This window comes from Centroberyx affinis, unplaced genomic scaffold (genome assembly GCF_046629955.1).
Source record: "Centroberyx affinis isolate AG114_WGS23_722 - 3 ecotype Tasmania unplaced genomic scaffold, CSIRO-AGI_Caff_v1 ptg000718l_1, whole genome shotgun sequence".
NCBI classification, from domain to species: domain Eukaryota; kingdom Metazoa; phylum Chordata; class Actinopteri; order Beryciformes; family Berycidae; genus Centroberyx; species Centroberyx affinis.
In genome coordinates this window covers 757,329-780,254 of record NW_027279335.1, presented here as the reverse complement: position 1 = coordinate 780,254, position 22,926 = coordinate 757,329, and the positions used below count along the sequence as shown (strand labels likewise).

At 44.8% G+C, this 22,926-nt stretch overlaps 1 protein-coding gene across 3 annotated transcripts; it reads left to right on the top strand.

The window, feature by feature from the left end:
* The first annotated feature begins 409 nt into the window (after positions 1 to 409).
* On the top strand, positions 410 to 22,850 carry LOC139644209 (serum response factor-like). Of its 3 annotated transcripts, none has more exons than XM_071519615.1 (8): positions 410 to 1,265; positions 4,951 to 5,217; positions 14,062 to 14,302; positions 16,668 to 16,832; positions 18,244 to 18,354; positions 19,012 to 19,209; positions 19,459 to 19,535; positions 20,290 to 22,850. In XM_071519615.1, exons 1-8 carry the CDS (start codon positions 621 to 623, stop codon positions 20,383 to 20,385), a joined length of 1,800 nt encoding a protein of 599 aa, XP_071375716.1. In that variant the 5' UTR covers positions 410 to 620; the 3' UTR covers positions 20,386 to 22,850. The 3 variants fall into 3 exon arrangements, with proteins under 3 accessions (XP_071375716.1, XP_071375717.1, XP_071375718.1); XM_071519616.1 differs by having other exon boundaries at positions 19,459 to 19,560; XM_071519617.1 differs by lacking the exon at positions 16,668 to 16,832 and having other exon boundaries at positions 18,244 to 18,358; positions 19,022 to 19,209.
* The last annotated feature ends 76 nt before the right edge of the window (positions 22,851 to 22,926 follow it).

Genomic DNA, 22,926 nt, shown 5'->3' with positions numbered 1-22,926 from the left:
TATTTATTCTAATGAGTGTGCCGTGTTAGCCAATGGCAGCGCTACTCAGATCATCTTCAGCCAATCGATAGGCGACGCTGTGACTCACCAAATAAGGAGAGACAACACCATATAAGGGAACATTGTATCTCTTTATAAGGAGGAAAGTAGTTCCTTGGTTGCGATATTACTCCACTTTCGTTAATGTTGTTTCAAACTACGGTGATCATACATGTTTATGAACCACGATAAGATAATTATTGCAATGTTGACGGAGTTAAAATGAGCATTTAGATACCTACGGGTAGACTCTGGCGACATTTTCGGTTCACAACGCGCACTACATGATACGGCGGAGCCACATCGACGGCGCTCTTCGCGTTTTCCTTTTTGAGAAAGTGCTCAGAGTTTTGGAAATAGAGGAGGAGGTTGAGCCAAACTGAGCCGGGGTTGAAGGGTCTCCGGGGCAGCATCACTTTCGAAAGTTTGTCTCGGCAGTTTCCGAGAGACTTCAAACCAACAACTGTCTCGGTTTGTTTACATTTTGTGGCCCAGGGTTGTATGCGCTTTAGCAGTCATTTGCAAGACAACGTGCTCCAGCTTTTTTGGCTGGTGTTTAGAGACGCGGCCCCGTAAATAGAATGTTACCGAGCCAGGCTGGATCGGCACCATCTGGAAACGGGTCAGCTTCAGGCAGGGGCACCGCAGGACACGGTTCGGGGGTTATCGGGAGCGGGATCCGTCCCGTTTTGGTCAGAGCAGGGCAAGTTTTACCGGGGGTCAGCGAGAGCGCCGGTGCTGCGGGGCGACAGGGGGACAGGGACGGTATTGGGATGTTGGGGGGTAATGGAGGTCCAAGAGGTGGGAGACCGGGGAACGGGACGGGGCTGACCCCTCTGCAGACCGCCGGCCAGGGAGTCATGGGGGGTTTGAACACGGGAGTCGGCATGCCGCACGGAGGCAGGTTCGACCCGGACAGAGAGAGTGCGCCTATGTGCAGCGGCTCGGACAATGACTCGGACTCGGGAGATGATGATGACCCCATGGGTTCACTCGGGGACAGCAGGAGAGGGGTGAAGCGGGAGAGAGGGGAGATGGAGGCTGCGGTGACGGGCCAGGAGGTGGGAGTTCCCCCCGGAGGTTACGGGATGGTTCCCGGAGGGGTCGTCGGGGCGAAGCCGGGCAAGAAGACACGTGGGCGCGTAAAGATAAAGATGGAATTTATTGACAACAAGTTGAGGCGGTACACAACTTTCAGCAAGAGGAAGACGGGTATAATGAAGAAGGTGAGTTGACATGAGCTGCTCTCTTGGATCTAATCCCAGTACAGTAACACTTGATTGAAGTGTCACTTAAGTGTTGCTTGACCGTGCGTAGCCTACTGCAGCATAATGGATGGTGCATTGTTTTCATTCATTCATTCATGCTGTTGACAAAAATGCCCCTTGGGGCTACACCTTAATAGCCTGCACATAACACTATGTCAATAGTCAGAATAATAGTTACAATAAAGACATATACAATGAATTCATAAAGACTACACTAAAGTACTGTAAAACTAAAGGCTACAGCAAATCAAGTGGAACAATTTTTACTACTATGCATGGAAAAAAAAACAAATGTTGTGGCACAAACTGACTCACTGTATGAGAGGAAGTCAAAACAGTCATGACTGGCAATGAGCTTTAAATAGACTTGAGCAAATGACAGTCCTATTTCTGACTTTGCCCACCCCCTACCATAACACACACACACGCACGCACACACACACAGATTGTCAGCCAGATTGACAGACACATTCATACACATACCCACACACCCATACACCTTCATGCACACACATGCGTAGGAACTGTTGAGGCAGCTACCATCACTAGCCCACAGACTGTTCTCTCTCCCACTCTAAATGAGGGTTTGCTTGCAGGCGGCAGCCATGTGGCGGTGAGCAGCAGCCAGCCTGTTGGTGCCAACAGCTGACTAAACCCCAGGGACACAGATCAGAGGACAGTCAAAGGGCACTCAAACAGAACAGAGGAGTCTGTGCACGCATTATAGTATTGTACATTACAACGCCAATGGCGACTTGGATTCAGTTTTACACTAGTGGTAATATGTTTACTTGGGACGGGCTCATCATTAGTAGTGTTGATGATAAAGATGATAGGCCCAGGACTCGGTCCAAGGCAATACTCATCACCACCATTACCATCCTACTAACTCCGGTATCCAAGCAATACACTCCTACTTAGACTTAACTGCACGGTTGCTGCCAAAACAGAGTATTATTATTGTGCAGCAGTTGGCGTCAAGGCCTATCTAAAGTTGATTCTTTGGAGACAAGCGGTAGCTGTCAGCTCCTGAACAAAAGCGCAACAACACAGTTGGTTTGCTGTAGACATAGATTGTCATTTTTCATTATGGTTTCAAAAAGACACTTGCAGGCTATGCTTTATTGTGCAAGAATTTTCATTTGCCCTTATTTTACTTTGAAGCTGACTGTGCTTTGCACTCTGCTGTTGTTGTTTTTTTTTGGTATCCTAGACTGTTGTCGTGGAAACTGAGGTGTCTTTATGTAGGCACTTGGCAACATGAACACTATTTGACACACTGGGGATGGAGATTTAGAAAATGTTGCCTACAGTATGTCAGCCATCAGAGCAATTGACAAGTGGGTGGACTGGGAACATTCAGAGTAGATTGGTCTCAAACCCTGGTTTGTGTGAGGATGAGCCCAAGTTTCATTTTGAAGAAAATGGCCTATTTGGCCAGCAAAACCCTTTATGGGTCACTTCACCTATGTTGAGTCCCTTCTCTTATCTGCTTTAGAGTAAATAAACACACACATACACATTCTAACTTGCACACATGGATATATATTTTTGTTTCCTCCTTCCAATGCACATACAGCCAGGTCAGGTCACTTATACATTTTTTCCTTTGCTGTTATTTGTCAGGGTAAGGTATCTGATCATGCATGCTCTTTTTCAGCCATACTCCATATAGTTGCAGACACATTTATACCTGGGAGCTGCCCAGTACAACCACAATCTTCAACTGACAAGCCTCACTGGAGCAGTGCCTTGCTCAAAGGCACTTCCACAGAAGTTGCTGAGGGAAGTCTGGGGAGTTAAATTAGCAACCTTCTGTTCACAAGCGTGCTTACCTTAAGGTTACCTTCAGGTGTGGCATCCAACCACCAAGAGGCCTGATATGAACCTCCCATCCTCTATGTCCAGCACAATGTTGGAAAAGACAAAACATTAAAAAAAGAGTCCACATGAATAATGAGCCTTGGGGACGTTTGTAGTTTTGAAGTGCATAGCTACACATGTCAGAATCCATGATATGTACACTCATCACATGAGTACACTCATGAGTATGTATACTTTTCTCCATCCTCTTGATGCATAAACTTGACTGCTTGGCAGAGGAACTGATTGACCTGAAGACCCCCCCCCCCCCCCCCCCCCCCCACTCCCAATCCTGAAAATTTATGAGAAAACCAGTGGACCAAGCAAACTCATTAAAGTATTGTGCTAGTTTGCACTCCCACCTAGCATACTAAAGTTGAAAAATTTGTCCTTTTCCATCTTGGATGTCAGCCAGACATCAGGGACTGTTGTCAGGTACCGCTCTGCAGATACCGCATAACTAATCAAGGGAGCAGGTAGTGGAGGAGGAGGATCATTGAGAGCTGTATAGTTCATTACCTGCTTCAAGGCTCCATTAAGAATCTGAGGTGAATTGTACAACCAGCTAGAGACTCCCACTTTACTCTGTTCCTTAACACACACATAATCAAATGCATACACACACACACACACACAAAGCTCTGCATAATTGAAGTTTGAAGTGCCCAGAATGAGAGCCAATGCAATGCAGCTTGACATGATCGGCCAACACTAGCCTCTCTGTCCTCTACCATCATGTCATTACACATAAAAGGCAATCACATGGGCAGTTTCAGCTAGTGCAAGATTGGACTGATATGGCCCATAATGAACAAAGTGTTAAGGAAGGAAGAGCTTGATGGAGTAGACTAATCTAGCATGAATGCATCGCATTATAACTGCTCAATAAAACCCTTTAATTTGAATGTGATTTGTCTCCACCTCCTTGCTCTGTCTGACAGAGTAATGCCCTGCAGCCAACAATGGAACATCTATCAGCTAGCTCAGGCTGCGTTCTGCTCACCAAGGTGATGTTAATGGCACTGTGCCTTCGCCGCACCAGAAGCATCCTCCACATAACCGATGACTCATTTAGATAAAAAGACCTTCTCCGGAGTTCACTCTGAGTGCAGCATTGGTGTGTGGGTGTGTGTGTGTGTGTGTGTGTGTGTGCATGTGGTATACCTATGTTGGACGGAGTTTAATCTTCTTGTCCCATTGCTTGCGCCCCTGAGTGTGAATGTATATGTTTGTGTATGTGCTATAAAATGAATGACAAGGCGGCAGAGTGTGCTGGTGGTCTCATGTTTCACGGCCAGCCGCCTCTGCCCGTTAAGAACAGTTCCTCCTCGTGTCCTCCATCAAGACCGAGACTGGGTTACTACCACAACCCCCTTCCTCTCCAAGCCAGTCCCCTGCTGCAATCAGTCTCTCAGCTATATCACGCTCTCTATTCTGGGAGCCTTATCTCATGTTATTTTAGCTGCATTTATGCTATACGTCAGAGTTCACTACATTGGTATTTTTAGATTGTGTTTTCTTGGTTAGTTGGCTAGTTTTCCTCTGGGGGTTCACCATTGGGATCGCTCATGTCCCCTCACATATTGAGGTTACTGTAATTAGTGTATGGGAAAAAAGCAATGCAAACGTTGATTCAGCGGACCGTATCTGTCTGATGTTTGAATGGCTATAAGAATAGAGCCTGACCTCTTATACCAACATTGTTGTGCTCCATACTTTGGGCTATATCCTCTCAGCCAGATACTTAAATCATTTTGTTGTCTTTTTTTCTCTTTGCTAGGCCTATGAACTCTCCACACTGACAGGAACCCAGGTTCTCTTGCTGGTGGCCAGTGAAACAGGCCACGTCTACACCTTTGCCACCCGCAAGCTGCAACCCATGATCACCAGTGAAACGGGCAAAGCCCTGATCCAAACGTGCCTCAACTCACCGGACTCGCCGCCGCGCTCCGACCCGTCCACGGACCAGCGCATGAGCGCCACGGGCTTCGAGGAGACGGACCTCACCTACCAGGTGTCCGAGTCGGAGAGCTTGGGGGACACTAAGGTGAGAGTTGCCAGTTCTCATTGATTTGATCGAGAACACAAAAAGCAGGGAAATCGTAATCTCCCATTTGAGTGTGCAAACAAACCCAAATCCTATAAAAGAAAAAAGACAGTAGCAAGGCTGTAGCTGTGAATCACTACATTGAATGCACTCATTTCTTTACCTGTCCCCACGGCCCACTTCTAGTTCAACAACAATGGTACATGAGTTAGAGTTCTTCTGACCTGCTGACTGTCTGGTCTCTAATGGAAAGCATGAATTGCAGACAGTGGATTTTCTTCTTTTTTTTTTTCTTTTTTTTTTTTTAAGATAAAGCACCATAGAGAGTCACTAATGGATATGGTGGGAAATCTCTCCAGAAAAGGCCAGACAAGCACACGGGAAGAGCAACTGAATCAAACTCACAACCAGCTGTGGAAAATAAGCTTTGTACTGTTGTAAACTTAGTTTTGAACTTGTGCCTGTTAAAATTGAGGCCTCTGGTTCGCTGCTTGTGGTTTGGCTGTGATTGCGCACTAAGTCATTTTTAATTTAACCGAAAGTCTCAGTATTCCTTCAGAGGGCTGTGGAGTGAGAGAGAGCCAGGTAACCTGTGGAATATTATCCCGGCCGGCAGGATAGAAGGGAGCTATCTTCACTTTAAATTGCTGACCTTTTGCCCAGGAAAGCCTTGTAACACTCTGAAAATATAAATCACAGCAGGCCTGGCTTGTATTAGGATGAGAAACACGCAGCCTGCTATGTAGTTCTTCACTGTTTACCTTTGATTTGGAGATAGAGCTGTTTTATGTTCATGGTTCAAACGCTGGAGCGAGTTGTACTTAAATTTTTGAAAATATTAGAACGTCAAACTGGTTATTCTGTGTGATGCTTCTGTTATTCTGTGTCATGTTAGTAGATAACATAATCAGGGATGTATTGAAAAGTAAACAGACCCAAATTCAGTTTACACTCTTATTCATGTGATCTGTGAAGTAGAGTTTACCCAACTTATCTTCATGAAATTTGTTGTATACCTCCTATAAGACTAATGTTAGTTCCATAACATAGGATGTTTTCAAGAATATCAAAGATGAGTTCACACTGCTCGAAAAACCTAAAAATCTAATCGTTTATGTGTCTGTATTGCTGGTTGTGTGCCCTATGGCGATCGCTGGCCTTTTTCTCCTCGCCACGCCTCGTTAATCAGTGCAACTGTTCTTAAACCTTGGGCCTTTGAACGTTTCGCACAGTGGCGAGTTTAGAGAGACGCTGTGAAATCTGTCAGCAGACACGCTTCGCTGTCCCGCACCTTCATGCAATCACGTGCTGGAAGCCGAGATTCCCTCCGCTGTTTACACGGCTTAAGTACGCCCCTTTGAACGCGGACACTTCTGGGCCTATTTGCCTGCGTGCTGTTTTTACAAGGCGGCTACTAACGCGTACCATACACTGTCAAGGATGGGGGGGATCAACCTTTGAATGTAAAGCCACTCTCATGCCCGCTCCGCTCATTGATAAAAATTTGATTCTGCCTCTATTGCCATATATGGTATGGTTTCCCTGCCTGTTCTCTTGGCTGAGGCCCCTCGCATTCCTTATAAGCTGCAGCTGTCTTTGGAGTCCTGTGATTGCTTTTTTTCCCCCCCTTCATTTAGTGATATGGAGGGAGGTATGGATGTACATATGAGTGGGAGTGAGGGTGGGGGAGAGCAATATATATTTAACAGGACGGGTGGAATGGAAACATTTGAGCGATACTCCATGTCCCCCGTTCGTATGACGTCTTTTAGGGGGGTCGGCGATGACGCTGTGACCTTTGCCCCCGGTGCAATTGCGAGTGTGGGAGATCAGCACGGGCCCCAAGAGTGCTGAACACAGAAGGAAACACTAGAAATTGTCACCGCATGATCCATGTCAGGATCAGTGCTGTTATGGTTAGGACATGGCAGGTGGTTTTGGAGCCCTGGATTTCTGGGGAGCGCTCCTCTGCAGTAGGTCTGCTCTTGGCCGCGGTCGCTGCATGCATCTCCGTAGTGTCTGGACACTATTCATCAGGAGAGCAGTATGTCATACATACAGTCCAAGCTAGTCTAAACATTTCATGGCTTGGGCTGGGTGATGGGGGGGGGGATTGGGAAAAGCAAAAGAGAGAGGCCTAGGTGCTAGGTGAGGCAGACATGATGAGACGCCGTCAAGCTTTGTTCAAAATCATGTGATGGTTGAAATTCTGTTGCTAAAGTGATGTTGCCTGTTGCCTGTACTCTTGCCGAAGTAAAGGAAAAATCTATCCTAAAATACTTTAATGCTGTTGGAAAAATAGCTATTGGTGATGTACCTTGCATTTCTGGGCCCATTTTGTTGTTTGGTGTATTTTTCTTATTCATATGGATAACTGGCCAAATATAAACAACATGACATCATGTCCAGATATTTCCAGCAGAGCTACAATGCAGTTTCATAGCAAAAAAAAAGTCAGTTATTTAAAACATTAATGGTAAACATCACGTTTTGGTATCAGTCCCTCAGAATCAAAGAGTAAGTGCCTCTGTCTACACCCATCGTTTTGCACCAACGTTCAACAGTCATACAGGGAGATATCCATCATAGAAGAGGCAGAGAGACCAGTGTCTCTATGACAGAAGCCTCAATAGACCAGAATGCAGTGCAGCCATAAGACATGTTGCGTTTTGAGTAAGGGTGTGGAAAACACTCTCTCTGCTATCGCTGTTGGTACTATCGCTATTGCTCTCTCCACCTACAAGTAAAAACCCACAGCTGAATGCAACAAGTTCACACCTGCTCTTCTGGGAAATGTAGGAAATCACTAACTGCAGTAGAAGTAGACAAGGCAGGTTGAGGGGAAGTGGTACACCAGAAAACAAGAGCTTACAGTAGAGATGTTTTTATGGTTTTTTTTCCTTATTTTTGGATCCCAGTGGTGAACCCCCAAAGGAAAACTAGCCAATTAACCAAGAAAACACAACAATCTAAAATATAACACATAACTGTGTTTGCATAGAGAAGTGACGCAGCCTCTTTTGGCTTTCGCCTCGTCCCTCCCCCACTGTCTCTCTCTCTCTCTTCTTCCCTCTCTCCATCTCCCTCTCTCTCTCACTCTGTCTCCCTGCTGTTCTGGCTGCCAGCACTGTTGCTGTTGTAATTATGGTGAGGTTTATTTGTTCCCACTGCTCGTTAGCGCGGATCGCATTTCCTTCACCACCGTAACGTCGGAGAGCTCCACTGACCGGAGACCTCCACACCGAGGCCGCAGCGCTGACCACCAACCGACATGTTTGTTTTCCCTGCGTTTCATGGCTAATTAGACATCCCTTGACAGACTTGACGGCCTCATTCAGCATACTGCATGCCTTTTTGAATTCGTCTTCATTTGTATGCATTTGAATTGGTCTCCCCGGAGGAACTGGGCTGATTTGATGATTCATTCACAGTCTGATGTGGGGAACTGTACTTTAATAGATGGTGTTTTTCTGTGTACCGTCCCTCTTTTGTCCTCTCCTGTCTCACTGCTACTGCCAGGGCACCGGCTTGAAGTGCCAGGTGACAAGAGAGAATCATTGAGATAATGGAAAGTTAATTTACCCAGATATGCGCTCTTATCACAAGGCTGCTCCTAAACAGAGTGTCTGGAGAGAGAGAGAGAGAGTGAGAGAGAGAGGGAGGGAAAGAGAGAGATGGGGGGTGGTGGAGGAGTTGGATGGGGAGAGCAATGTGTGGCTGTGCCAGAGGGGGAGGGAAGCAGCGTTATGTCACCCGCCCCACCACCCCCCACCCCTTATTTTACAGCAAGCAACTGGACAGGTCAGCCGCCATTGGCTGCACCTCCTCCACTTGGGCTGCCTTGCCTTTTTTAGCAGTCCCAAACGGAGCCGCAAATTCCATGTTGCTGGCAGGGTGACAGACTGGGAGATGGGAGCCAGCAAATGGGAGATTAGAAGAGGGCCAGCCACCAGTAGGCTGCACAATGGGCACTCCAACCAACACTGCACTAGGCTGCCAGTTGTCACCTTCAATTTGGAATGATTTAATCCCTCATGAATAGTGAATCATTTGTGTCCTTCTCTGCTTAATAACTCTCTCATTTCCTTATGCTGTTTAGGATGATGTCAGTGATTGCAAGGAGGGCAAAGTACACCCTTAACAAAACGGGTTGTGTTTACTATCTAGAAAATGGTTCTTTATGCTTGTGCCATAGCAGGACTATTTTTGGTGCTATGAGGAACCCTTTAAGAATGCACAAAATTTTCAAAACCAGCAGTATTAAAATAACTCTGTGAAAATGGTTTACTAGTTTTTTTTGTTGCTTGAACAAATGAGAGGGTTTTTTTAGTCAGTACAGTTCTCTATAGCACCACAACTCTAACCAGAGCACCCTTGAAGTGTGTGTTTTTCTGTGTGCTGATGTCCCGTATCTCTATACATTGAATTCTTTCTCCTGATCCTCCATATTAAGATTCTTAGTATGTAATCACAGTGAATGTAACAAGGGTGAAGTGTATGAGACTTGATAGCTCTGCGTAGCTTGAGTATGATAATGTCCCTCTATTGTAAAATGGATTAAATAGCATGGGGAAGAGGGCACTTCTGCCGGCTACGCAGACTGATACATGAGTCCAGAGGATCCATAACTTACTCCAAACGGCTCAGCCCTCCATTCTTACCGACAATAAATTCAGACTTCATCTGTTAAATTCTGATGGCTCATTATATTAAGTGGCGAGTTTCCCCAGGTCGGTGTTTGTTTCGAGCCACGCTTTGATTTTCCTAAGAGATGAGAGCGGCGGTGAGGTTGAAATTGTCAGGAAAAAAAATGGAGGAAGAGATGGATGGGATGTAGAGGTCAAACTCTCAAAACAACTTTTAATTTGTGACATGAAGTTTTCAAATCTTTATTCAAAATTCATAGTATGCATCACAGTAGGATGTGTTGTAAGTACAGTATATCATTGTTTTTCATCAGACTTCATCAGACTCTATGTCACTGGGGGGAATGGTGCTTTCCATTTATTAGCAACCAAGTTACACACTTCTCATATGTCACTGACAGAAAGATGAAGACTGTGAAAGAGTACCTCTAAATAGCAAATGTTGCTTAAGTGTCTTGCAGGCCACACCATAATTGAATGAAGAGCGCTGTCATAATTTCCTCCATACTTGCAAGTGGAGATCATATCAGAAGAAACAGGAGATGGATATGAATTGAGGAGGAAATGATGGTGTTTCAAGGCTGTGGCTGCACCGGAGGCATCATTCTCTCCTCTCGCTTCTGCTCTGAAGGAATGCATTACACCACTGTGGCCTATGTTTACTATGTGCTGCCTTGACTCTGAACTAAAAGCCAGCGCTGTTTATAGAATGGCCAGTTGAACAGGAGACACATGGAGATGGTCAAACAAAGCAGTAGGTCAGTGGTGGACTGATATGTAGGTCACAGAGATAGTGGGAGCGTGACTATACTGAGGCTGCTGTTGCTTTACCAGATAGGTGAAAACCTGGCGAATGGAGCTGCCTACTGTAGCCTACACACTTTTTACCCCTATTCAGTCCTTTCTGTTGCCATGCTGGACCTGAGTAGGTGTTGCGAGAGCAGGCATTGATTTGTCGACTTGGTGTTTATTCGCGTCTCGTGAAGAAAGGGCTAGAACATGATGACCTTGTCCTTTAGTGGGCCATTCTGTCTCCTTCACAATAGTGCAGGGAGAAACATCTCTGCCTGTGGCAGGAATTCAGTGGGTCTCGCGCGGCCCGAGGGCTAAATGGTGCGGACTGTTCAGAGTCAGATGGCGGCTGTCTTTACACGTGGCCTCCTGCCGCCTCAGCTGGCGCGGGATGGGTTAATTCTCCTTCAGAGGTGCTCGGGTTTCCCGCCAGCTGTCCGCACCCTCAGCTGTTTGTACTCTCGCCCTTATCCTTTCCCCTGTCGCCTGTCCCCCTGTCCCGTGTCCCCCTGTCCCCCTGTCCCAACCCCGTACAGCCCTGTCTCTCCTCAGCCTGACACACACACACACACTCTCTGTGTCTCACTTCTGTGGCTAATAAGTGCTACTCACCATCACACCACTGCGATGCTCCAAGCACTGGTATATTTCTAGTAGTTTTCGTGGCATAGCTCCAGTGTCAATAGAACTTGTGACTTGTTTTAAGCCGATTCAACACCAGAGGCACTGCTGTCACTGTGCTACGTTTTTTGGCCCACTGTCACACACATGATGTTAGTTTCATGGTCGTTGGTTTTGGTGATTTTTTTTTTTTTTAGCTGTTATCATGACGTTATATCTGTTCGTAACCTGTCCGCCAACCTGGTTACGAATGACTTGCGACTGAGTGAGATTTTCCATTTGTCCTATTAAAGCTTATTGAACATAAATTGAATCACAACTAAAATGTAGAGTCTCCTGGGCAAATACGGGACTATTAACAGCTGTATCATGGTTTGATTGTCAGCGATCATGTGATGTGATAGATGATGGGGCTGATAGTGATGATAGTAAATAGATAGATTCTTTTTGAGTGAATTCATTAAAGTTTTCTTCTTTTGGTTAAAAGAGCACAACAAGTGTGACTCCTCTCCACACCCCTCCCCCTTCAGCTTTCAAGCTGCTGTTTAACTAAAGAGGTAAAGGACCTTGGACTAGCGGAGCCCCTCAGCAATGCTCTGATCTGAGCTTCAGAGAAACTGACTGCCTGCTCAGCACTGCATAGCTGTTGCATAGCACACTGTTGTTGATTCAGAGCAGCTTGTATTAGACAAATCCTGCTTTGTCATCTGCGTGTCATGAGGACCACAAGTCTCTGACTCAACTGTGACACCCTCGACTGTTTATTTATGAATGCTTTATGAGTGTTCAAACTCATTAAATAAATCCTCTCTACTCCAGTCATTTCAGTGAGGTATACCAGTACCGTCTTTACTCTACAGATGTGTCCAGCAGTGCTATGTGGCTGAAGACTGGGATCCATTTCCTGGATTAGCTCTGTGTCCATGTGTGCGTGGTAGTGTATGGTTGGAAGGCCTTATCAGTGCAGTCCATGCTGGATCCTCTACCTCTCACCCAGTCACATGTAATCAGTCACATATAAAAACCAATAGTGCTGATCTACACGTTTGCCAAGAGAGGTTGGGCTAGCCTGTTTCTACAGCACCCTTTTCTAGGATTCACAACTCCCATTCATTTTTGATGGGGCATTCCACTTGTCCTGCCTGTTTGCCCATTGTTCCCTGCTTTTTGTGTTGCAGCGATCACATCCCTGATTAATGCAAGCTAATTAATATTCTGCCCTTACTGATTTGTGTCAGCCCCTTCTCTGTGTCCATGTTTAATCATTGGGAAAATCCTCAGAGAATATTGAATGCACACGGCAAAGAGAACTATGACAGCCTTTCTAATGTCTAGGCTTATTGCTGTTCTGCTTTTACAGATCATTAGTATCATGTGCAATTGCTATATGAGTGTGTAGGAACAGGCGCGGTGGATTTAGATGTGCTTTATGATCCTGGCCTAACGCCTACCCGCCTCTTCTCGCACAGCCCACTCACCAAAACATCCTGTGTTCTTTGGTTCAATTGATGTTCACATCGGTGTATGGTGTGATGCTGTTTCTCACCCCCTTTGATCTTAAGTCAGATGTGATAATTTGCATGAATTGTAAGTCTTTTATAGAGGTGTTGTGTTAGGTGGTCAATTTAGTTGTCTTTGTAACTTATCAAAATATGAGGGATGCAATTGGTAGTCTAGTGTCATAGTCTTCAAAGACGATGCACTGCCATGCACATACACATCTAGTATGATTTATAGATCTTTTTCTCTCTGTTTGACACTTTAAGGTATGGAGTAAGCTTTTGGTGTAGGGGAAAGGGTTCAGTTTTTATATACAGTATATTGCCATATGGATGCCCCAAATAATGTCCGGGTGCTATCCTTTATAGTCAGCCTAGAGCATTACTCCTTCATTCAATGTAGACACTTGAACAGATTATTAAATCATTGTTTTTTCCCAACTTGAACACAGCCTATAGTCCTTCCTGGTTGGAGAATGGCATTGCTCAGGGAAATGGTCTCTGCACTAGTTAGTATTTTACATATGGGTGCAATTACAGAAGGATCCCAGCCTATTACTCTACCCAGTTTATGTCATTTGCACTAAGTCTATTAAAACCCATTCTGGTCTCTGTCAACCATCCATTCATCCTTGAAAATACTGCAAGTATTAACGCCCCCCCGCCTCTCCACCTCAGTCGTTTCTCTATGCCCTGTGTAAATGCCCCGCTTTCAGCTGCTCAGAGAGGAAAAGCCCCATTAATAGTGTTGTTTTAGGTGTCTTCCACTGAAACTCTATTGATGTTGCTTTGGCAGCAGCTGGATTCGACGTCTTTTAGCACGGTGGTTCTCAACCCGGGGGTTGGGACCACCCAGGGGATTGTGAGATCATTTTGGGGGTTGTGAGATGATTTATGGTATAGGAAAAACATATATCTACCATACAGATTAATTTTCGTGTCAATCTGTTTCTGATTTTTCTCAATGTTTTGCCTTTTTCTTGTGAAATACTGTTTTAAGCCTCTGGGCCTCTCATAAATCAAATTAAACAACCTGAAAAAAAATCATTCTTCGTTTGAATTGCATATACACACCTGTCACGGGGGTCCTGAGTGGGCATCGCTTCATTTTAAGGGGTCATGAGCCATAGAGTAGCAGTTTGAAACACTAGCAGCAACTCCCAGAAAGTCCAGATTAACATCTTCACACCTCTTTCTCCCTTGTCAGAATCCATTGCAGTTTTGCTTTCATCATGTGATCTGACTCAGTCTTATCCTACTCACGCCGTTGACTGTTTCTCCCTCAGGACACGCTGAAGCCGGCGTTCACGGTGGCCAGCCTGCCAGGCACCACCAGCAGCGCCCAGTCTACGGTGCCCACCACCTCCACCACCATGCAGGTGAGCAGCGGACCCTCGTTTCCCATCACCAACTACCTGGCGCCCGTCTCGGCTAGCAGCAACATCAGTGCCAACGGTACCGTCCTCAAGACCACCGGCGCCTCCCCGGGGGTCATGCAGCTGCCCAGCGGCTTCACTTTCATGCCAGGTATGGAAGGGGCAAAACCTGGGGTGTCTGGTCCTCAAGCAGGGCTCCGTGGGGCGGGACGTTTTTATTGTTTGTGTCTTTGTCTCTGATAGACTTCTGCCATTCTGTAGAATCGCGCTGTGGTCAAGAAAAGACACTTCTGCAGGCCTACACGTTATGTTAATGGCGTCAGTGTTGTCTAGCTTATGACATGATTAGAATTTGAATGGCGCTGTGCCATGACCTCAGCCGTCACCCAGGGGTGGTCGTGTCTCCATCTCCAAGCTGTTTACATCACACAACAGCCCTTCAGACCCAGTCACCAACGCTCAGCCTCCTTGGGTTTTACAAAGCCTCAGTATCCAGGAAAGCCACATCTATGGGCGACAGGCCCTGCCTTTGATTGCCACTCTGGGAGAGGAATAATTAGGCGAGCGGGACACAATAGACCTCGCAAAGTGGGCTGACGAACACGGCCCATAATTAGTCATGAATATTCAATGAAGGATCGGTGGCTCGTGCTGAAATTATAATTGAGGCGTACTTTGTGGAGCCGGAGCTTTGTGACAGAGTGGTCCTGAACTAGACGTGACCCTTCATTAGAGGGACATCACAGACACACTGTGACACGCAAGGGACGTCTGCTTCACCAACACAAGGAGGGTATCGGGAGAGCAGGCTCTGATTTGGGGATCTCTTAAGTATTTCTAAATGGATTCTCTCATTGGATCCCTTCACACTGTGGATTTGCAGTGAAATACATGGTCTACCTCAGTGGGGTCTGGGGATGCCAGGGGTCACTTAATACATCAGAAATGATCCCAATTAGAGGATGTATAAGAATGACTATTCTAATCATAGCTTTCACTCTCAGCACTATTATTTCCATGTACAGTGTAGTCCTGGGACTAAATCTCATCCAATGGAGGTCCATGCCCTAAAGTGCATCTAATATTTGAGCGGGTCCATGACTTGAAAATGTTTGAGAAACCCTGGTCTGAACTTAAATGCTGTCCAGTGCGTTCTTCTTTTCCATATGATGCTGTTGTATCATGCAGGATACTAGGCTGTGTTGCACAGCTATGAAACTGAATAGGCCTGATGGCGGTCAGCGGTGCATCCTCTAGGTGTTGGCAGTAATGTTACTAGCTGGTTGTTGTGGGTCTGTTGGGTGACTGTGCTCTCCCATGGCTGCCATGACAGACACGTGATGCTCCCTAACAGCTCGTGTGTGTAATGCTGACAGACAGCTGAAGGACAGCCAGGGAGCCTCTCTTTCACTTTTTCCCTCGCCATCTCTCTCTCTCCTCCTCTTTTTCTTTTTCCCTGTCTTCCTCTTCCCATCACCCCCCCCCCCCCCTCCCTTCCATCTCTCAGTCTCTCCCTCCTTCCCTCCCTCCCCCTCTCTCCTCTCCACCACCTGTCTGGCACATAGCAGCAGTGCCAGGTGGAACAACACACCCTCCCACACTAAACCCTCCTCAGCTGACAGCTTGAGAAGGCCTGCCCGCCCTAACGAAGCAACTGTCTATGGAGCATATGACCAAATGTGAGGGTGTAACTCCAAAATAAGATATCTGCTGAGATTTACTCTGACAGAATGATTGATAGCATAAAATTAAAACAAATCATGCTGCTTTTGAAAAGAAAGTCGCTTACAAAATAACAAACTAGTAGCACAAAAATTATTTGACTTTTTTAAACTAAATTTGAATTTAGCTGATTCAGGTTTGAAGCCATTGTTAAATACTCAATGAAAACACACCTTTGACCTCACAACAGCTCATTTGAATATTAATGTGCTAACCGAAAATCACCACTCAAACCGGTACTTATGTGTCACTTTGCAACCACGTTGTTTAGCTACTATTCAAATATGTTGCTTGGCAGAAGATGAACATTTAATTATTACTGAATTATCATTGATTAAATTAAGTTTTATTCAACATCTGCATTCTTTTCATTGCCATTTTATATAAGCAATAAGCTTTTATTTAGTTATTACTTATTGCTTAAATGCACTGAATGGAAATCAATCATACTGCTATTTACTGTATGTGTCGCCTAGCAACTACATTGTTTAGCTACTGTGCAAGAACTACTGTGTGTTGCTAGATGGATAAATAACATTTAATTATTTACTGATTCAAATAAAAGATTTTTGGAATATTTGCATTTCTTATCAAAATTGTGTGTTCCTGCCATTTATTATAAGCAGTAAGCCAGTCGAGGCCTTGGCTTAGCGATTTTTCAAACCGCTAAAAGGGTTTTGGCCTCTTGTGGCTTATTGTTTAAATGAACTTGAGGTAATCATGGTTTTTCCAGAACGGATATATAGCATTCATTAAATCAAGACTCACTCCCTCCTGTGTGTGTGTCTCTCCAGCAGGCACTCCTCTCCCCCCCGGCACCCCCACCATTCCTCTGAGCCAGCTGCAGCAGCACTCCCTGGCCCTCCAGGGGCAGCATGGTCAGGCCCTGGCCGCCGCCCCGCAGCCACAGCAGGGACAGCAGGCCGTCTTCCGCTTCCCTGCTGCCGTCTCCCTCACAGGTGACCTGCTCTGCCTCAGTCTGCCCCGTGGTGTCCCACTCTGCCTGCTAGGATCTGCAGCAGATATAAAAACCTAGGAGGAGAGAATAGTACTACTAATAATACTACTACTAATAATAAGTGTTTTGCTTGGGTGGAGGGTGGCAGTGGGGGGTTTGGATGATTGGAGTGAGTGAAATTACGTTGACTTTAAAAACTCCACCTGTTAACACCAAAGTGGCACAGTGTTGTTGGAAGTGAGGCAATCTCTGAAAAAAATATTTAATTCATGCATTGACAGTTGGAAAATCACCGACTTGGGGCGCCCCGGTGGCTCACCGAGTAGAGCGCGTACCATAAGGCTCAGTCCTTCCCGCAGCGACCTCTGGTCATTTGCTACATGTCCTCCCCTCTCTCTCTCCCATACCTTCCTGTCTCTCTCTCACTGTCTCTGTCAAATAAAGCATAAAGAATGCCTAAAAAAATAATTAAAAAAAAGAAAAAAGAAAATCACCGACTTGCTTCCTGGTATGTAAATGTACCTTGTATCTACCTAGAGCTGGCTGTGTGACTTCTACCGTACTGCTTGGTGTACAAGTGCACACTGTATTTACTTTATGCATGGCTCTTGGGGCTTGGGGATGTTTTAATTGAAAGCACATTGCAAAAGGCATCACACAAACAAACCAACAAATGAACACACAGAGCCTGGTTCTTATAGAGGTGCTCCTGAGCACCTCATAATAATAATAATAATAATACTACTAATGCAATCGCTGCTACTACTAATAAAAATAATATAGCTAATATTAGGACTACCAATACTACCACTTCTACTACCACAACTAATACTACAACCACCACTACTATGCCTGCCACCACTGCTAATACTGTTCCTACTACTACTACTGCTGCTGCTATCACTCATACCAATACTACTACTGCTACGACTACTAATACCACTACTGCCACTACTACTTCTTCTAATACTGCCACGATTACTGCAACTACAGGTAATTCTACTACTTCTACTACTAATACTAATACTGCTACTAATAAAATAATAATAGCCCTGCTTTTCAGCATCCTGAAAGACATGTTACATTAGGTAATAAAACAGGACAAGTCGAGACATAGTTGTTAAATATCTTTGATTGAACGGAGATGTTTTTATAAGCACCTTGCACAAACATGAACTTGCTTCTTCTTTCTGTTTTATTATTGTTGTATTTTTTCACTGGTCTTTTTTTTTAAATCGCTTTGCTCCTATGTTTTATCATGGTGGAAATAAACGAAAATGAACTATAACAGAATAAAACTAAACATGTGCAATAACACTGAACGTAATCCGGGACCATCATAAAGATTTATTCAACGGTGCGGGTGCTGGTGACTTACTGTAGTGGCTGTATTCCCCCCTGTGTGTCTCCAGGAGCAGGGGTTCCCCAGCAGCTCCAGGCCATCCAGGTCCACCCCAACACCCAGCCCAGCTCCAACAGCGACAGCAGCCCCGAGATCTCCCACACCTCCGCCAACTCCACCGGTAGGTCCAGTCCCTCCTCTAAGGCGACGATCTGTTGTCTTGTCTTGTCTGCTTCAGTTTGGGTTTTCCAAACACCTCCCTGAATGGGAATTTGGAGAATTTCCTAAGAGAACCAGGCCTTTATACCAGCATCCTGGCCATTGTTAATACTGCAATACTTGAATCTTATGCATCAGTCGCTTTATACGACTGATGCGATTTTGCACGTTGGCGGCTCCAGATGGCAGAGAGAGGTAACTGTTTGAAAAATTTGAATACCCATAAATCATGTTAACGTGACGTCAGTAAACTGCACGCAGCACGCTCATGTTTACTGGTCCATGATGGCTTTATACCAAAGGGACAAGAGAGAGGGAAAAGATGGAGCAGTGATGAGTCCAGCTTTCTCTGGACAGAGCTGTTTAGGAAACTATTTATATTTCCCTCTTACGTTTCATTTTGTCACTGCGGGTAGTATCCATTCCCAACACAGAATAATACAAAACAATAAAGTTGAATTGAATTGAGAGTTGGTGGTAATGCCTCTCTTATGGTTATGAATCGCCATCTGCTGGACAAAACCTGTAGACGCCTGTTGCTCTGCGTTACATCTTTTCTCTTTCCCTCCTCCTCGCCCCTCCCTCCCCCATTTCCTCCTCCTCCTCCCTCTCCTTCCAGCAACGGTGAGTCTCCCAGCAACCATCGTCACCTCCTCGGTGCCCACGTCCATGGCGGGTCACATGATGTACCCCAGTCCCCACACGGTGATGTACGCCTCCACACCGGCGCTGGCTGACGGGGGGCTGGCCGTGCTCAACGCCTTCTCCCAGGGCCCCTCCGCCATGCAGGTGTCGCACGCACAGGCCCAGGATACAGGTGAGACGCCACTCGACACACACCGGTAGCTGGGTGACAGGTAGGGGTGAATTTATAGGTGTAAATAATCCTGAGTGTTGGTTTTAACCTACTTGAAGTACCAGATGGGTGGGTTTTGCCACCAGGACAAGTTATGGATATACACTGCACAGAATTATAAGCAGTGTTTATACTGTATATAATCAGTACTCTTGTTAAATTCAGTTTCAAAATGTCTGAGTTTGAGCATGTGTGTGTTTGTGTGTGCAGGTGCTGTCCCTCAGGTGTTCCTCACAGCACCCCCAGGCACGGTGCAGATCCCCGTCTCAGCGGTGCAGCTACACCCAGTACGGCAAGATCTCCATTTTACAAGTGAAACTCTCATATTCCCTATGCAACCAGCATGCCACCGACCGCACTAATGCATCTTAACAGAGCACTGTCTGGCACCGGGGGGGGGGGGGGAGGCAGGGTTTTGGCCCGTCGCCTCCTATGTATGGATGTGGATGATCAGATGGCATCTGGCTACACCTGTGACTTGCAGCAATACACACGCAGTGCACCAAACACAAAGCCTCTCTAGCTATGCATGAACATCAGGTCCCATTGTCTTCACTGATAAACTCCATTCTGGTTGTGATTGGTGAAAAAAGTCAGAGGGAGTTTGATTTGGTCAAAATATTTTTTTTTGTTTAGATCAAGTGAAAACTTAAATTCGTGAAGTGACTGAGAAAGGCAAGGCTTTTATATGAAAATACACCTTTCTTTAATGATTTAATTATTACATTTCTTCCACTGAGCACTATTTCACAGAGCACTTTTTGATCCTGATTAGGAAGTATGTGTCCTGTTGGAAAAAGAAAAGGATTTTACAAAAGCGTTAGTTAGTAGTAGCTTTTAATTCAACATTTTCTAGTAAATGCCTTAATTATCATATCAAATATCAGGCACTACCATATAGCATTACACCACTTTATGTCGTGCAGCATGCTCAGTGGCGAGGGCTCCGGCTGTGCTGGGTGTCTGTCCACCTGTCTGACGTGGCTGTGCTTTGTGATTGGCTGTCGGCCCGCGTGCTGACGCAGCTGTGTTGTGTTCCAGATGGTGATTGGCCAGCAGTCGAGCGGCAGCAGCAGTAACCTGACGGAGCTGCAGGTGGTGAACCTGGACGCTGCACAGAACTCTAAGAGCGACTGACAGACGGCTGGAGCGCTCTAGCTGCAGACCCAGGGACACAGACAGATATACAGACTGACTGACATCTCTATTTATTGATGCCTTCCTACAGAGTTTCACGTCACACCTCCGAATGTGGCTTTACAGTACATATATATACACACACACACACTCAAGGGCATATGTGTGGCTAACCCTTGTGAGTATATGTTTTGGTATATAAATATATTCGCAGAAGCATAGAAATATATCGAGGTGTTCATTATATGTCATCCGAACCTGTTTTCTATGCCGTAGATGGTGTTATTTTTTTGTGTGTGCGTGCGTGTGCTTTTTTTAAAAAAGAAACGTGTCATTACGTGCACACACACACACACACTGCAGGTGCCACAGCTTCACACCAGCCAAAGAGACATTCATTTGTCTGAATGTTCGAGTGTGAGTAAATGTTTGCGCACAAGCATGTGTGTGTCTGTGTGTGTGCATATCTGGGGTTTGTAAATGGGTGGGGAGATGCATATCGACTTAAAAGAGACATTTGGAAATGTACATAATTCTTTTTTTTTTTAATTGAAAACTTGTATTTTTAGCCTGTTTTAGTTTGTGCGACAGCATGTAGTTGTTTTTTTACGTAGCTGTTTTGTATGTACATGCAAATAATTTGCATAAAGAAATTGATTATTTACACATCATATATGATATGTAAATTAATGTAATATATGAACATATTATGTTGATTTACTGTCATGCTGGTGGGAGTTTTGAGATGTGTTTTTTCACTACACTTCATGTCAAGATGGAGCAAGAACGCTGGATATTTTTCTATGTTTTAGATTGTAACATTTTTAAGGCTATCCCTCAAATGGGACCCAGGAGTTGGGTCATTACATGTGAGACATTAGATATTAATGGTTCACTGCTCAGATATTCTCTAGTTCAGCTGGGATGATGAATTTCAATGTCGATGCAATAGCTGACAGCATAATCATGTAATGTGACATCAACTTTGCATGTGAGGTTTCCTCATGAAGCTGATCTGGGACTGAGAGTGTAGAAACTAGAGGTATACCTTTGAAAGCTAGGACAATCTGATTGAAAATACATTTTTACATCCCAACTTTCTGCAAAATCTCAAATTACAGGCCCAATTTGCTTCAATGTTTACAAATGGGAATATACTATGTTTAGCTGTCAATCAATAATCAATTTGAGTCAAAATTATATCAGTCAAATGATATTTAAGCACACAAAACTAGTAATGAGCCGAAGTGGCGCCACAGGTAGAGCAAAACTGACATCAGATTGGGTCTGTGTACTTTTTTTTTTAAAATGCTGTCATAACTAATGACCTGATCCTCCTTTGGGTAACACAAGCCTGAGTGCCAAACAAGTACTAATGACAATGGGTAAGCAATGAACTTTTCTTTATGTTGGCTGATTTGATACACGAGTGATCTATTGTAAATCTATTGCCCTGCTTTACATCCATCAGACTGCAGATATAATTTTTTATTTCACGTGAAGCTACTAGTGGCTTCAGTCAGGGCATTGGATAAAACACTGTTTCTTTTACCAAGAGTAGGCTTTAACACTGTAACTTGGTAATGCCACTTCAATACTGCAATCAAAGCATTGGCGTTTCCTTGGATGGAATGCCGTCATTCAGTCGTATTCAGTGCTGTTTCGATACTGTTGTTACACTGGCATTGGGGATGAATATTTTTTAGTAACCACAATGATCTTTGAATTTGGAAAAGTGATGAGGTGCTTAAGTTAATATATTTCTTTTACTAGAATTGTAAGGCCCTGGCTGACTGCAATCTCAGTATTTACCTCAGCAATCATGTTAGGAATGAGCTGGGTGAGACTGAGAGCCTTTCTGCACCATAGTGCCTCTTTTCCTTGGCTGATTTCAGAATACACGTTCATTCCAAGGGAAATTTAGGGTTCGCTTATTTCCAGACCAGCTCACATTACTTCGGACCTACTGTACGATCCTCTGCTCTGCCCACAGGGAACTAAACTAGAGTTTTGATTCAGTATTATAGAATTAGCTGGATGGCTGAGCGTGGCGGACTTGAAGCCAAAGAGAATGTGACAGCAGATAAAGCACCGTGGCTTATGGTGCTCGGTCGTTCACTGGCAGAGAGGGCATCGTCCTGCTAGACTTTCTTTTACACAGGTCTGTTGTGTGCATGTCATCCTGCACACTGTTGTAATGGACCTGGTCGATGGGTTGTTTGCATAGAAAAATAACATACTGTATGTTATAGGCATTTTTACATTCATTAATAATCAGTTCCCCTAATTATCTGGTGTTTATTCAAAAATACAATTTGTATGGGGAGTTACTGAATAGAATTTGTGGTTTTCACATTGTCATTGGAAGATAAAATTGATATTTTGTGTATTTTTGTTTTGTTTTAGTACTTTTGGGTTTTTGGATCTTTATGTAACAACATATGTACAGATTTTTTTGTAATAAAAACAGAATGAAACACAAAATGAACTCTTCAAGGAATGACCACACCTACTGAATAAAGTTGTTTTTTTTTTTTTATT

Coding starts and splice junctions, on each gene's coding strand:
- LOC139644209 (XM_071519615.1), top strand. CDS start 621: ATGTTACCGAGCCAGGCTGGATCGGCACCATCTGGAAACGGGTCAGCT. Junction 5,218..14,061: donor AGAGCTTGGGGGACACTAAG/GTGAGAGTTGCC, acceptor TTTCTCCCTCAG/GACACGCTGAAGCCGGCGTT. Junction 16,833..18,243: donor TGCTGCCGTCTCCCTCACAG/GTGACCTGCTCT, acceptor GTGTGTCTCCAG/GAGCAGGGGTTCCCCAGCAG.